The 16,364-nt window shown below is 43.0% G+C and overlaps 1 protein-coding gene across 11 annotated transcripts in view; it reads left to right on the plus strand.

The window, feature by feature from the left end:
• NTNG1 (netrin G1) overlaps positions 1-16,364 on the plus strand; it is a 202,848-nt gene that overhangs the window by 125,470 nt on the left and 61,014 nt on the right. For all 11 annotated transcript variants that reach the window (XM_064147089.1, XM_064147080.1, XM_064147086.1 and 8 more), the window contains exon 4: positions 5,446-5,618. In XM_064147089.1, coding sequence (XP_064003159.1) covers positions 5,446-5,618 — 173 coding nt within the window. The remainder of the gene's footprint in view (positions 1-5,445; positions 5,619-16,364) is intronic.

Here is a 16,364-nt window from a genome sequence, read left to right on the forward strand (position 1 = left end):
GTTTTGTTCTCTCACGCTTCCAGCGCTGTCTGCATTTTACACTCAGTCAGTATTCAGCTCCATCCTTGATTCGCTGTGGAAATTGTGATTAATCTCTCTGAGATCTGTGAAGTGACCTCAGCAAAAAATGGTGTGAGGGGAGAATCAGAATCTCTGCGTTTCGGTCCTCTGGATGCCTTTTTTCTGCTTATGCTTCTCTTTTTACTCCTTATGTGTAGTTACTGACCTCAGTAACTGAACTCCAGTTTAATCTCTTCAGATTTAATTAATCCACAGATTTTTTTTCTTACTTGTATAATACTAATGATCATCACAGTATCACAGTATCATCAGGGTTGGAAGAGACCTCACAGATCATCAAGTCCAAACCTCTACCACAGAGCTCAAGGCTAGACCATGGCACCAAGTGCCACGTCCAGCCTTGCCTTGAAGTGCCCCAGGGACGGCGACTCCACCACCTCCCCGGGCAGCCCATTCCAGTGTCCAATGACTCTCTCAGTGAGGAACTTTCTCCTCACCTCCAGCCTAAATCTCCCCTGGTGCAGCCTGAGGCTGTGTCCTCTCGTTCTGGCGCTGGCCACCTGAGAGAAGAGAGCAACCTCCTCCTGGCCACAACCACCCCTCAAGTAGTTGTAGACAGCAATAAGGTCACCCCTGAGCCTCCTCTTCTCCAGGCTAACCAATCCCAGCTCCCTCAGCCTCTCCTCCTAGGGCTGTGCTCAAGGCCTCTCCCCAGCCTCGTCGCCCTTCTCTGGACACGCTCAAGCATCTCAACGTCTCTTCTAAACTGGGGGGCCCAGAACTGAACACAGTACTCAAGGTGTGGTCTAACCAGTGCAGAGTACAGGGGCAGAATGACCTCCCTGCTCCTGCTGACCACACCATTCCTGATGCAGGCCAGGATGCCACTGGCTCTCTTGGCCACCTGGGCACACTGCTGGCTCATGTTCAGGTGGGTATCAATCAGCACCCCCAGATCCCTCTCTGTCTGGCTGCTCTCCAGCCACTCCGACCCTAGCCTGTATCTCTCCATGGGGTTGTTGTGACCAAAGTGCAGCACCCTGCACTTGGAGCTATTGAACCCCATCCCATTGGACTCTGCCCATCTGTGCAGGCGGTCAAGGTCCCACTGCAGAGCCCTTCTGCCTTCCAACTCAGTCACATCTGCCCCCAGCTTGGTGTCATCTGCAAACTTGCTGATGACTGACTCAATACCCTCATCCAGATCATCAATGAAGATGTTAAAGAGGATGGGGCCCAGCACAGATCCCTGAGAGACACCACTAGTGACAGCCGCCAGCTGGATGTGGCACCATTCACCACCACTCTCTGGGTCCGGCCCTCCAGCCAGTTCCTAACCCAGCACAGAGTCCTGCCTGTACACTAAGAAGGCACAGGTAGTGTTTTTTGCTGCACGTCTGACCTTTTGTGGGCCATGTCTGAACGTTTCTTTTTGTGCCCACTCAAACCAGCTCTCAGTAATTCTCCACGTGCCATTTTTAATATGACTGTGTTTCTTTTCTCTTTTTTTCTGTGATCTTTAGTTAGTCTTGTAGAAAAACTCAAAGATCCCCCCTCAGAGATGGGGGAATGGAGCAAAGCTGGAGGTGGGAAGATTGGGACTGGATGTGAGGAGGAAGTTTTTCAGCATGAGAGTGGTGAGAGGCTGGAATGGGTTGCCCAGGGAGGTGGCTGAGGCCCCATCCCTGGAGGTGTTTAAGGCCAGGCAGGATGAGGCTGTGGCCAGCCTGATCTAGTGTAGGGTGTCCCTGGGCATGACAGGGTGTTGGAACTAGATGATCCTTGTGGTCCCTTCCAACCCTGACTGATTCTATGGATATCTAGCTCTACCTTCCTACCTTGGAGAACTCAAAGCCATCCATTAGGAGTCATATCCATGGACTGACTATTCATTTACTGTAGTAAGCACTTTTTCTTTCATTAAAACTATCTCCAGCTTTCTAATAATTAAATAAATGAATGAATTAATAAATAGATCAGTTTTAATTTTTTGTATAATTCCACTGACTTTCCTAAAACATGTTTGCAGAATTTAATAGCTTCAACGTAACAGTAACCAAACAGTAATCCTATGGTAGCCTTGAAAAAGAAAACAAGTTTTTTTTCCTGTGTGAAGTCAGCAACAGAAATAGAGCAGCAGAAAGAAGAATCTTTTTCCCAATTTAAAATGAAAAGGTACAGTTAGAATTTTTTTTCCCTGAACCATAGAATCAGCCAGGTTGGAAGAGATCTCCTACATCATCCAGTCCAACCTAGCACCCAGCCCTAGCCAGTGATCTAGACCATGGCACTAAGTGCCTCATCCTTTTAAACACCTCCAGGGACAGTGACTCCACCACCTCGGTGGGCAGCCCTTTCCAATGGCAAATCACTCTCTCTGTGAAGAACTTCCTATGATTCTGTGATCATATTTGTTCCTTAATTTCTTCCCCTTGGAATCACAGAATCATAGAATCAACCAGGTTGGAAGAGACCTCCAAGATCATCCAGTCCAACCTAGCACCCAGCCCTATCCAAGCAACTAGACCATGGCACTAAGTGCCTCATCCAGGCTTTGCTTGAACACCTCCAGGGACATTGTATACAGTTAACTTTCAATTCTTCTGAGGGGTTTTAGGATCACTCAACATTGTCAGCACTTTTCCTTTTTGCTCAGTTGTTACTTTATGTTCTCTGCCCACAAAGATGTTAGATCAGTCCTTTATTCAGTGATCAAATTTGTTCCTTTCTTTTGTTTACTTTAAATCATTCTCCTGCAGCTGTCTCCTTATTGCTGTGGGGTGTTGGTTTGGGTGGGCAAATAATTGGTTATTGGAGGGGCTTTATTGGAGGAGTCATTTGCTGTCCATTGTCTTAAAACTGGTATTATTTAGAGTTCTCTTTGAAGGTGAGATGTAGCATTCTGGGGGATTCTGCTGTGAAGGCTTTTTAAAATAGACATAAAACATCCAAAAAAGTTAATTTGCAGAGAGGCATTGACTGAATGAAGCTATGATTATTCCACCACATTATGACAGAGAGAGACTTTTAGCCATTGCTCCATTGAGGCAGCTAAGTGACTGCAACATCCCTACACTGTCTGGTTTGTGTGTGTTTGTTCTAGGGCTGATTGTTCTAAAACTTAGTTATGAGGGGTTTAATAACTGACAGAAGGTCTCCAAACACTCCTACAAGAAAATATGCTTTACCATTTTTGTGGGAAAACTCCCCAGATTTGGTACAAACATGTAGTTTTAATTTGTCCTTTGTAGCTTGGTGTTCCAAAACACCAAAGATGCCTTCTGCAGAAACCCTGCCTGTTGCTGTACTGTATGGGCCCTGCCATGTGGATGGCAGAGCAGCTACTGTGGCAGCAGAGCTAACCTGTGCTGTCCACATTCATATGCATACATGCATATGTATGTTCCCTGCTGTCCACCCTCATATACATATATATGCATATGAAGTGGCATGGGACAGGAATGGATAGAAGCAGAAGGAGATGGAGTAGGCCAGTGTCTGCCCAAGACTTTTAAGCCTACAAGCAAAACTCAGGAAGGGTCACTCAGTCAAGAGCAGCATCTAAGAAACAGACAGACTCAGCATAAGGTTTTGTAGCACAACTATTCTTCCTTTCCAGGTGCTTATTAAAAGAGCTGTGCACATTTACACCGATTACTAGGTGTCCCTACATTTATTTTCCCCCACCTCAGTTCCCCAAAGCAGTCTGCAGCACCTTTCCAGAGCCCTAGGAGCTACAGCTCTGAATCAGGTGCCTTTTTCTTCCTGCTTAAAGCAGTTGCTGCTTGTGACACTGATGAGTCTCTCCAGTGAAACAGAAATCTTCTCATGAAAGAAATCTAGTTGGTTCCTTTCCCTCATCTATTCTAGCAGCTCTGCACTCCTGCTTCTTTCTGCTCTTTCTCTCTCATTTCTGGTCCTATCATTCTTGTGTCTCTCTCCTGTTTGGGAGTCTTCCACGTTCATATTCCTATGGACAGTAAAGCCACCCATTCCTTTCCTTAATAGCAGTCCCCTTCACCAAAATCTCCAGTCTCTCCATAAGTAGGCATATCTCATCTGCTGACATCCAGACAGGCATTTTTCATTTTTCAGTGGCTAGGCATTGGAAATTGTACTTTAAAATTGATCTAGTCTTTAAGCATCAATATTTTGGAAACTCTATAAAAATGAATCACACTTGCTTTTGTCTGGCATATTCACCACATTTCAGTAATTTCAATTTCAAAGAGACTGAACCTGCTTTTCTTTAGAATGAGCATTGCTCAAATAACCACAGCTGCATCTGCCACATTTCTGACACTGAGGAGAATGTGTCACCACCTACTGTATTACAGATCCTTGTGGATTTTTTTTCCCAGCACTCAGTTAAGACAACTGCAAGCTTGTTTTACCCTGGGGATATATATATGCATGTGGCCACTTGCTTCAGGTCATATTCCTTCCAAATGGAAGTCAGCTTGACAGCTGTTCATTTGCACTTGGCTGTTCCATGTGTTGTTTTGCTCTAATTATTGGTCACTGTATGGAACAGGTGACAAATGCCCACCTGAGAACTCTTTAAATCGCTGGATGTACAATCATTAGGAAAACAAACAGACAGGGTCATTAAAAAAACTGCTTTTCTCTGCAGCCCCCCAAACAGAAACAGATTTTAGCCAGTTTTGACATCTACAGAGGTGTTTCTGCAACTAGTTTCCCATTCTCTCAGTAGCCTAGTTTCAGGGAAATGGAGATTCAAGGAAAAGAGACTTATTCTAAGACCAGGTGCAGAATCTGATTTATCTAATGATTTTGTTGCAAGATTCAGTTAGGTGTTAAGTAAAACTAAATGTGCCTACCAAAACATTCCCCCTGCCCTTCACTTACCACAATTACATCAAAGCAGGCCAAAAAAAAAGAGTTTTTCTTTCTGAAGAAGAGAACAGGAATGGCAAAACACCATTATAGAGAGCTTCCCTTCTACTCAAATGTGGTATTGCAGAGGATATTTAGTTGAAGCCCGTTTCTTCAGACTCCCAGGGCCTAATTTGGATCTTAATTTGGGCCAGATTCTCTAAGGACATAAGCAGAGGATTAGTTTTGTTCCTGGGAGGAGTGAGTAACTCTCAGTTTTTTTGCAAGATTCTAGAGCTGTCTGTAATGAAAATTATGAATAATTTAGTTGATCTCAGTGGAGCTGTGTTAGTGAAAGCAAGAAAAGGTTCAGCATCTTGGAGTCTGGTGACATTACTGCTTTTAGCCTTCTGTGAGCTGAAGATATTGCAGTGTGCTATTTGACTAATGCCTTGCAATGCACACTGGGCACAGCACACAGAAACAAGTGGGTGCCATAGGACATGCTTCTCTAGGACTTTATCTGAACTTCAACTCACCTCTGAACAATAACAGACTTTTTTTCCTGTTCTTCCCCTTTAAAACCAGGTGCAAGTGCAACCTTCATGCTACTGGCTGCAAAGAAGAAAACAAAAGACTACTTTGTGAATGTGAGCATAACACAACTGGCCCCGACTGTGGAAAATGCAAGAAGAATTACCAGGGCCGACCATGGAGCCCTGGTTCTTATCTGCCTATACCTAAGGGCACTGCTAATATCTGTAAGTAGTTCTGTATCAAATTGGTATTTCATTAGTAGAATTTTGCCCTGTATCATGACAGAAGGAAGATTAATGCTGCCAAAAGTTTGTCATTTCTTTATGACCCAGTGCACAGTTGGACAAGTGTTAACTGTAAGTACACATCATCTGAGCTTTCATGTGGTTACAAATAACTAGCACAAGAATTGAGTGGTTTTATCCTCAGACAAGTCCCCTGAGACTACACAGAAAGGGTTAAGGAATGAATAAAACAAAGGACCCTTCACATGAAAAGCACACATAGAGGAAACCAGTGGGAATACTTGCACTGCTGATTCAGCCATGGCACCCTCAGCTCTCCATTCCTACATCCTTATTGTCTGTGATTGGAAACAACTTCAGCTCAGCATGTCTACAAAATGCCTACAAATACCTGAAGGGAGGCTGTAGCCAGGTGGGGATTGGTCTCTTCTGTCAGGCAACCAGCAACAGAACAAGGGGACACAGTCTCAAGTTGTGCCTGGGGAGATATAGGCTGGATGTTAGGAGGAAGTTCTTCACAGAGAGAGTGATTGGCATTGGAATGGGCTGCCCAGGGAGGTGGTGGAGTCACTGTCTCTGGAGATGTTCAAGCAAAGCCTGGATGAGGCACTTAGTGCCATGGTCTAGTTGACTGGATAGGGCTGGGTGCTAGGTTGGAATGGATGAGCTTGGAGGTCTCTTCCAATCTGGTTGGTCCTAGGATTCTATGGTGCTCTGTGACAAGAGGAACCTGTAACAAAAGGCAGAAACATTCACACACAGAAGGACTGCTCCTGCTCAAGTTACTTTGTTGTTTTAATGGATGATGGCAAAATACGAAGCAGAAGTACCCATTGGGTTTTCTCAGTGTCCTGCTCCCAGTCTTGCATCCTTTTTCTGTTTCTTTGTCTGACATCTCTGTTGCATACACACAGCACCATCTAAATTAACATCTTTTAATTTCATGCACACAAGAACTGATTCCAAACCCAGCTGCATGTTTAACCAATCAGTCAAAGAAAAAAAGAGACTCTCTTGCAAATCTCACCTTACCAGCACAGCTCGTATTTCCTTTAGCTGTGATTACCCCACGGGGCAAAAAGTGATTCATATTATTCACTACCCATGAGAAAATGAAGAAGTTGAACCTGTAGCCTCACAAAGGCTCTTCCAACCTGGTTGATTCTATGATTCTCTGTGAGCTAGCATCCTTGCTTGTTTTTTTGTTTGCTTAAGAAAGTTAAAAACTCTCCAACCAATCTTTTTCACATTCATAACAAAAGCTCTAGAGGTTGGTAAAGGAAGTTTTTACCTGGCGGTGACCTGCAGTCCAGCGCTGTAAGTGTTGAAGAGGGAAAGTGAGGTCAGACCTCATATTTTTATAGCTGCCTGTTTCTACCAAATAGCCATTCAGCAACACACCTGCTTGCCAGTCCAGCATGTTCATATTACCCAGAAATTATATGCAGCTGCATTTCCTGGTCGTGGACAGGGTTGGGTTGAAAAGAACATGATGCTGAAAGAGAGGGCACGAAAACAAATATGAGCATCAGTTCTTCCTTTCACGCCTATATGAAATACAAAACGATTCAGAATCCTCCTGAACTGAGTAACAGACTTAAATTCCTTTGAAGAAAGGACAGAAGAAGATGAGGATAAATCAACAAACCTTTTGGCAGAACGTACAAGCATCCTTTAAGAAAAGAGTCCCCAGCTTTGCCCTGATGAAAAGCCCAAACATTCATTTTTGAGTAGAGCAATTTACTGAGAAGTTCTTTGGGAGAATCAGAGCGATGTGCTGCAGCTGAACGAAAAGTTTAAAACCAGGAGCAATGTGCAATGCTCACAATGTTATCTGAGACTTCAAAGCAGCAGCTGTGAAGAATCAAAACTCAGAAATTAATATCATAGGAAGTAAGACCTTATCAAGTTAAATGTGAGAGTAATAGACCAAGTAACAAACCATGAAGTGTGGGGGGCATTAAATTATGATAAAAGTTTTACTAAGCAGGGGGGGAAATGAACTTCCAAAAAAGAGAGGAAGAAAAGGAAAAAAAAAAAAACACCATTTTGCAAGAGTATTCACTTTTTTTTTTTGCATGTTTTAAGCAATGAGTGTGGCTCACAGAGTTAAAACTTTAAAGCTATGTGTCCCCTCCCTCCAAAAAAGTGAGATTTTACCAAGTTGGTTTGATTTAGACATTTTATATCCTTTCATATACACACACACATACATATGCATGCACATACATCATTTTTGCATAACATATATATATAAAATGCAGTTGCTACCCCAGAAGTCATCCAATCTAGTGACAAGCTAAACAGGAAGATGGGGATCTTTCTAAATGCAGCTTGCTCTGCCAGTTACATCATTTCCAATAAGCTGAGCACACACCAGACGGAACAGTGGAATTAGCGCCCACTGAAAACGATGCCTGAAGCCTGTTAAAACAACTTCCCAACATTACTTAATTCCATCAGAGAGGCAGCTCCAGCAGGAATCAAAATCTGCAAAGAACAGGCAATCTTTTCTAGAGTTTATTGTTACTGTTATTCTGATAGCATCATAAAAAACAAAACCTTGCTTGAGCTGATGGATACTGCACTTACCCTCCAATTCTGACCTGAGCTGTGATCTCCACCAGGAATCTATAGCAAACAGACAGACGTGTGTAGGATTTCTTCTTGGCCTTCCCAGCTGCCAGCAGTGAATTGGCTTTCTGAGCCAGAGCCTCCATCATACTCACAGTGGTTGCTAGCTGCTGCATGGAGAGATGGAGACCCAGCTGTCAAAGCTTGATCTCAGAGACATCTTAGAATCATAGAATAGAATCATAGAACGGTTTAGGTTGGAAGTGACCTCAAAAATCATCTAGTTCAAATCTCCTGTCATAGGCAGGGACACCACCACTAGAACACATTGCTTAAGGCCTCATCCAACCCAGCCTTGAACACCTCCAAAGAGAGAACATCCACAACCTCCCTGGGCAACCTGTTCCTGCAGCAATATGTTTCACATTCCAAAGACACAAGGAGTGAAAGCTACTCCCTTTAATTTTCTTTCATCGTTTTCCTGTGATTAAGCCTGTTTATCCTTACATAGGAAGAAAACAGTGTAATACATCCCTGTTTACATCCATTTTATCATTTATGGGCACATAGACTTGACATGTTCACTCCTACAGCAGTATGTTTCACATTCCAACGACACAAGGAGTGAAAGCTATTCCCTTTTATTTTCTTTCATTGTTTTCCTGTGATTAAGCCTGTATCTCCTTAGATAGGAAGAAAACAGTGTAATACATACCTGTTTACATTCATTTTATCATTTATGGACACATAGACTTGACATGTTCACTCCTACAGCAGTATGTTTCACATTCCAACGACACAAGGAGTGAAAGCTACTCCCTTTTATTTTCTTTCATTGTTTTCCTGTGATTAAGCCTGTATCTCCTTAGATAGGAAGAAAACAGTGTAATACATCCCTGTTTACATCCATTTTATCATTTATGGGCACATAGACTTGACATGTTCACTCCTACAGCAGTATGTTTCACATTCCAACAACACAAGGAGTGAAAGCTACTCCCTTTTATTTTCTTTCATTGTTTTCCTGTGATTAAGCCTGTTTATCCTTACCTAGGAAGAAAACAGCATAATACATCCCTGTTTACATCCATTTTATCATTTATGGGCACATAGGCTTGACATGTTCACTCCTCCAACTGATTTTCTAAATTAAAGAATCATAGTCTAATGTTACATGTGAAACTGTGCCACAGCTGGCTTGTGCTTTTCTGGTTGGGTGAGGCTAAAGCCACAAATGACATTCTAGGCATGAGAACAACAGAGATCTCCTCCAATGGCATAAAAAAGAAGTGTTCTATTCTGTTATTACAGGCATCAGCCATTAAGTCCTTTTGTAAAGCTGTGCCACAGGTACAATGTTCCTTCTGGCATCAAGGCTGACATCAGTGACAGGTTATATGTTCCAGCAGTGAGTTCAGAAATGGCATCTCTGAGTTCCTTTAGAACATTCTTTTGAAAGACCATTGCCTTATGGCAATTGCTATTATTTACAACTTCTAAACCACCTCCAGACGATGATAGATGGGGAGAAACTTTCTCTAACTGAGAATCCTTTGTTGTGAACATCAGGGGAAAGAACTAATTTCATATGTATTACATTTATATCTTGATTTCCCCCATCCCAAATCTCTCCCTGGGAGGACTCCTGCTTCTAATGTGGTTATTTTACCAAACTTCTGTGTGTGCAGCAAGCTGATTCTCAAAACACCGTTTTTTATATCTAACTTGACAACATTTTCTGCCCTTTTTTTGCCCCCTCTCTCTGCACTTACACTTTTGAAGGCTATCTTTCCAAGATAATTTTCATTCTGGTGTTTTGGCTTGGGTTTGGGGACCTCTTTGTTTGTAAGATAATTTATTTCAGTGATTTGGGTTTTTTCTTCTGGGCTGTGATTGTTCTGAATCGCCTACCTTTTATCTGCCGCTTGCCTCCGCGCTGTTTGCGTTGAATCTTTTTATCTGCCTTTCTCATTTTTCTTTCAACTAACTTCCTCATTTTGATCTGTTCACTCTCTGGAAGTTAAATATGACTGCAGTAGGTTTTGTTTTATCCTTTTCTTTCTACACAAGTATGTTGACTTTCATTCCAGAAGTGGTTCTTTGATAACTACTTCTTGAATTGGGTCCTATGTACTACTCAGCACTAAATCAGCTTCTCTTGTGGGTTATCTGACTTGCTACAAGCAGCAACCGTTTATGGTATGTAAAAAGACTTCATTTCTTTTGCCAAGTCCTGCTTTAATGTCATGTGTTGGAGCATCTTGAAATCTTGCATTACTGTGTAAACCCTCTGTATAGCCAATCTAGTTTCACTTACCCTCTTGCATTCGTGTCACCATCTCCACCTTGTGGCCAGAAATGCAGCCCTAGCCTTAAAAGTGTAAACTCTTCAACAGATGGTGGAACACGCTGATAGAATTAACTTAACCTAGTTTGACCCTAAACTTCTCTTGATATATTAAGTTAATTCTCAGAGGACACTTTGTATAACCCAGTAATACAGTGTCCCTTTGACGCTCTTCCTTTCTCCAGTTTGCAGCATTTATCTTTTCCACCCAAATAGTTTAAATTTAAAATGGATTTGAATTTTTTTGTTGGTGTTGTGCTTAACTAAAATACAGTAAAAAAAAAACCAGCTGCATCAGTGAAACAGCTTTTCTTTTTCCCACAAACCAAAAAATATTCTTTTCCTTGAGATTCTCTGAATTTGGGCAAGTTGTTCAGATTCGACATGAAGCCTAATGTCTATTTCCAGAGTTTTCCCATCTAGAATTCCTGGTGTTCTGCCATTTAGTTTACATTTCTTGTTTGCTTTTTTAGTGTTTGGGGGTTTTTTTTGGTGGTATCATGGAGGTAGGGAATTAACATGGCCAAGTCAGGAAATATAAAAAATAGAATGATTTTATTTTCCTGGAAACCTGTCCCCAAACTATAGCCAAAAATTAGTTTAGTTTATCAGCAGACTCAGTTTGATCGGGAATATCTTACAAAGGATCTTATAGATAAATTTGGCTATTTAGGAAGTCAGGAAATGGGAAAGGCTAAGCTATAAACACAGCTTTGCCCCACTATCAATCAGGCTGAGCAGAAGATTAAGAGGAAAACTACTCACAGATGGGAGATAGGCACTCGGCAAAGATCCCTTACTGGATTCTCCTGCAGGAGCAGCCTGTGATGGTACCGGCAATGTCCAGTAATAGAGGTCTGCAGAACAGAAGTCCTAGTCACAGAGCTGCCAAACTCAGAAATGTCTCAAGCACTTCTTCCCAGTTGGGATGGCTGTGGGACGATGCTGCCCTCACAACAGCAGAGGAGAGCCAAAAACTGCTAGGGTCCCCAGTCCGGGAGGCAGCCAGCAATTAGCTACTGACAGGGTCTGAGAGAGGGCAGTCCTGGTGCTGCAATCTGGCTCTCTAAGGACCCAACACTCATTAAGCCTGCCAGCTTGCACAAAAGAGTGCAAAGTGGGGAGAGCCATCCAAAGCAGGGACAGGATAAAACCATGAGAGCCTTACAAAGGTAGGAGCCATCTAAAAGCAGAGAAAATCCAATCATGGCAGGAGTTTGTCCTTCATAGTGGCAGGGCACTCTCCAGACAGACGGGAAGCACTCCAAGGCAGGAACCCTTGCTCTATTTATCTTTCTCTAGACAAAGTGTCCACTTACCATTTGTAGGTGTGAAAACACAGCCAATCACCAGCCCAATTTCAGCACGGGCATCTGCACAGGTCACCCCACATGCAGTAAGTACCCTTTGCTGCCCCCCTTCAAGCCTGCAGGGCTGGGGGGGAAGCAGTTTTTTCACACCTTTCTTCTCCCAAAGAGAGGGAGAAGAGAGGAATCTGGGGTGTCCAGGACAAGTGGCCAGTAAGATTTTATTAGTATCTTTTCAAGCTCCGGCTCATGAATTACAAACCAATTCTAGATTATCCTTGTCAAAGCTTAAACCTTGATGTAAAGCTGCTTTCTGTATCCTTCTCATTTTAAGTCACCAGGAGTTTTTTTGGGGGGAGAACACAGTGTTTTTCTCCATGCTTTGCTTGTGAACACCACTGAGCACTCTGCTGTTTCCTGGCACTAACAATATTTCCATGTTTGTCTCCCACACAGCATTTATTTTATATTTTCACTCTATCTTATTGACTATTTTGTGATTGCATTTATTCCCCTGTGCTGCCACATTCTATGGATAGTTTGTTCTGCAATATGTTTTGACACTCAAAGTGAACTTATTGAATTTCTCTGTACTTGGTATTACACCATAGCTTTTCTCCTCAGCACTCGTATGTGTCTGACAGTGCTAGCCCTTTGCTTCCTCCTGTTGTTTAGATCATCTTTGGCACTTATGTTCTTTGCTCCATCAGACAGAGCTGTCTAAGACTCTGCTAGGCTGCCATCCATCAAAGCCTGCTCATTTTTCTTGAGTTCCTCCACAACCAGAAACCTCTAGCAGAAGTGCTTGGCGCTCAACAAAATACGCTTCCCAGCTGTTACATGACTTCCTTAATTCATAGTTCAACATTAAACAGAGGATTGACCAGGACATAGGGAACATTGGTGGTTCTTTTCAGTCAACAGTTAAGCAGGTAGTCTCAATCAGTTTACTGAATGTCTCCTGCAGTGGGTCACCCTCTGACACAGCCTCAATCCTCCCAAAATGGGAAAAGACATAAGAAGCATCACTGCAGCACAGCTGTCACAGAAACAGTTTCCAGCAAACAATATGACATTCAATGTGTTGCACTGATTTCCCTTATCCATGCTTGTAGTTTTCCCCATGAACATTTCCTGGCACAAAAGGCATCTCAAAGGACTGGGGTAAATGAAGCTGGCCAAGAGGTAATGTGATGGCAGGACTGGATTCAGGAATAGGTTGCTGTAACTGGCAAGATCACACATCCTACTCTCCTGTCAAAGCAGATTGATAAAGTAGGCAGCGTCTAAGGGCCCCATTCTCCCACACTGAAAAGAGCTTTCCAGTACCTGTATCATGATCGAGGTGGGGGGGGTAAGCCCACATGACCTTGATTTGAAGGAATGGAATACTTGTGCAAAGTGTTGCTTTCTGGATGATTTTGATAGCATCTTTCATAGAGAAAAAAAAAAAAGGATCTGGATACAAGCACAGGTTAGAAAAGAGCAAAGCTTCTTCATGTCTCTGGTTTATATTACATATTAGGGCTGGGTGATAGGTTGAACTGGATGATCTTGGAGGTCTCTTCCAACCTGGTTGATTCTATGATTCTATGATTATGTTTGTCTTGTGAAGCTCACAGAAGATGTTAAACCATAGGAAGATGTCACACAAAAGCTATGTCAGGCTAGGAAACTTGAGGGAGAGGGGAAAGTGTATTAGATCATGAGCATTCAGGAACACAGGAGTGTCAGGGAAATCTCCAAATGATAAACCAACTTCCCTCCAACTGGGCAGACAGTGCAGTGGCCAGCAAAGCTTTGCAGGTACATAGCTATGCACTGCAAATCTCATGTGCTCTACCTTTTCATCAAAATGGGGCTTGAAAATTTAGCCTTCAGCACTCTACTGCCCTTGTGTGACCCTGCTGAGTTTGTCATTTGTGCTGGTTATGGTGGCATCGGTTGCTGGGAAATGAGTTGTTTCCTCCATCACTGGTTTCAAACCACTCCATTTTTGCCATGTGCAGTGAGGAGGAGCAATGAAAGAGGGCTCTAGTTCTTAAGCAGCAGTATGGGATGGAGAGATGCCTGAAGATACTCAAAGTTCTAAATATATTCTGAGTTTGAGGCTTTTTGATGTTTCTGTTATCTATCAGTAAATTACAATTGAAAACAACAACAAACATACTTTGATCTCACTAGGAGCTTCCTAGACAGAGAGATTTAAGTTCTGGGTTGGGATCACTAAAACATCATGAGGGAAAGCCCAAATTTAAAAGGTGATGCCAAATAAACCAGTAACTAAGTATTTTCTCTGTCCCATTTATTTGTGTGATGCTGCTTGGGAAAGCAGAGGTGAAAGATAACAAGCTTTATCTGAGCAATGCTTTTGGGGGGAATTAAGAAAGAGCAAGCAAGTGCAAAATCAACAGTAGCAGACTTGTGTCTCTCACTCCACGTGGTCCCTTGGCTGAATGCAGGTTTGGTGATACAGGAAAAGTTTCCTCCTGTGATCATAACAATCACTCGCTTGGAGGGATTGCAAGATGCTAGGTTCCTCTGGCTTCTCAGGGCTTTAAATTACTGGAGAATCCAGAGCCTCTGAAATCGATGCTGAGTATCTGATACTGCAATCATGCCTCAGGGGAGGAGTTGCAAAGGGAAAAAGGACTCATTACAGGGGGTGCGGTGATGCTGTAGCACAGATGTTTTAGCAGAAGATCTGGTGTGCTTTAACGGTCCTGCTCTGACTCTTTGCTGGGGGGAGCTCTGTCCTTTGTTCCTGCTAAGGAGTTCAAGTGTGTGTGGTGTAAAGTGCAGTTACAAGGAAACCTCTACTGTCAGAAAAGCACTGGCATGGCTTTGATGAGTAATTAATATGATTCCAAACTTGCACTGCATTATTTACTATCGAATCCTGCCATGCCTTCACACGGAGGAGTCTCTGGATTGTATTTACCTCACCGGAGCTCTCAGTGACACTTTCCCTGCACTTAAGCAAGCTGGCTGTAGTGCTTCAATAGCAGCAGCAGCCTGTCCCTGCCTCCCTCTCATAGGGCAGGTGCATGTTCAACCTGTGATGGAGATGAGGCAGAGAAGCCCAGGAAAAGATGGTAGCCAAGACCAAGGGAACAGAATAATTCATCCTTCATCCCCCGTGTACTCCCTGCCCAGGAAGAGGTGCAGCCTGGCTGTATTAATTGTACAGCTGGCAGGAAGCACACACAGGTATTGAGGCTGGAGTTGATAAGAGGGACTGCAGGCTATGACCTGCTCTGAGATTGCAAGCGGCAGGTTGGCTCTTCTCACGGAAAGCCTGATGCTCTGCTTTTGTGTTGTGGATGTCACACTGACACAAACTACATAAGAAATCAGAAACTTGCTTTCCTTGCCAGCATCTGATTGGCTTTTTTTGATTCATTCACAGCAGTCAGCTCCATGGTAGCTAATAGCTAAAACAACCCATTTCTGCAAAAGGGGGAAACAAGAAAATTACAGGGCAGATGCAGGAGACAGCACAGAAGGAAAACACCAGATTTTTGTCTCTCAAGTAATGCATGTGTATTTAGAGGCACTCCCAATGAACATCAAGTCTACCAAACCACTGCACTCAAGTCAAGTGAAAAATAGTAAACAGTGTTAGAGCCTTTCTTCTGCAAGGCTGAAATTGTTCACAGTTTCAGGGGCAATAGCTACCCCTAAACTTTGCTTTACTTGCTGTTCCCTCACTATAAATCTATTACCATTAATAACCATCCCAGTGACTTCAACTGGAGAATAATTTTGATTGGATATTCCTTTGGTTGAACAACTTAATACACTTAGATGCTATCAGTTGAGTTTATTTACTCTGTCTAGATGAATAGAGCTGTGCACTGGGGAGGTGATCGGGCCTGATTCTTTATCTCTCTCTAACCTGTTCACATTTCATTGCTGCACAGTACTCACAGATTTCAATAGAAGGCTGATTGGCAGCAATCCATGCTACATAACATACCAGTTTACATCCAAAGGGCCAGCAGTGGTGGGACAACTCACCACAGCCCATTGTGTCCCTGGCACCAGAGCAGCCTTGTGGTCAAGCCAGTAATCCTCCACATTCCCAGCGGCAGAGAGGCAGCATCATACTGCCTGTGCCTTGTTACCTAAGGACTTGCACCAAATACAGCTCTGCTGAATTCAAGAGCTAGCCTCAATATGTACCTCCAGATCTCACAAAACCACTCATACTAAGAATATTTTTGCCATCATATGTGCAGTTTTCACAGAGTGTTAATAGAACCTGCTTAGCCCTGTAGAACCAGCTCTTTTCCAGACAAACTTAGAAGTGCCATTCTCACTCTCTTTAGCAGAAAGGGCAGAAAGCAGTGTACTGTCAAAGCTAGGCACCACACACAGCACACCTGGTATTGCAAAAATCAAGCTGGTTACTGAAGATCACAGCAACCCAGAAACCTTGTATGGAAATAACAAAAGAGCTTTTCAAACAGAACCTGAAGACAACTTTGCAAGGTT

This window comes from Pogoniulus pusillus, chromosome 8, assembly GCF_015220805.1.
Source record: "Pogoniulus pusillus isolate bPogPus1 chromosome 8, bPogPus1.pri, whole genome shotgun sequence".
Lineage (NCBI taxonomy): Eukaryota > Metazoa > Chordata > Aves > Piciformes > Lybiidae > Pogoniulus > Pogoniulus pusillus.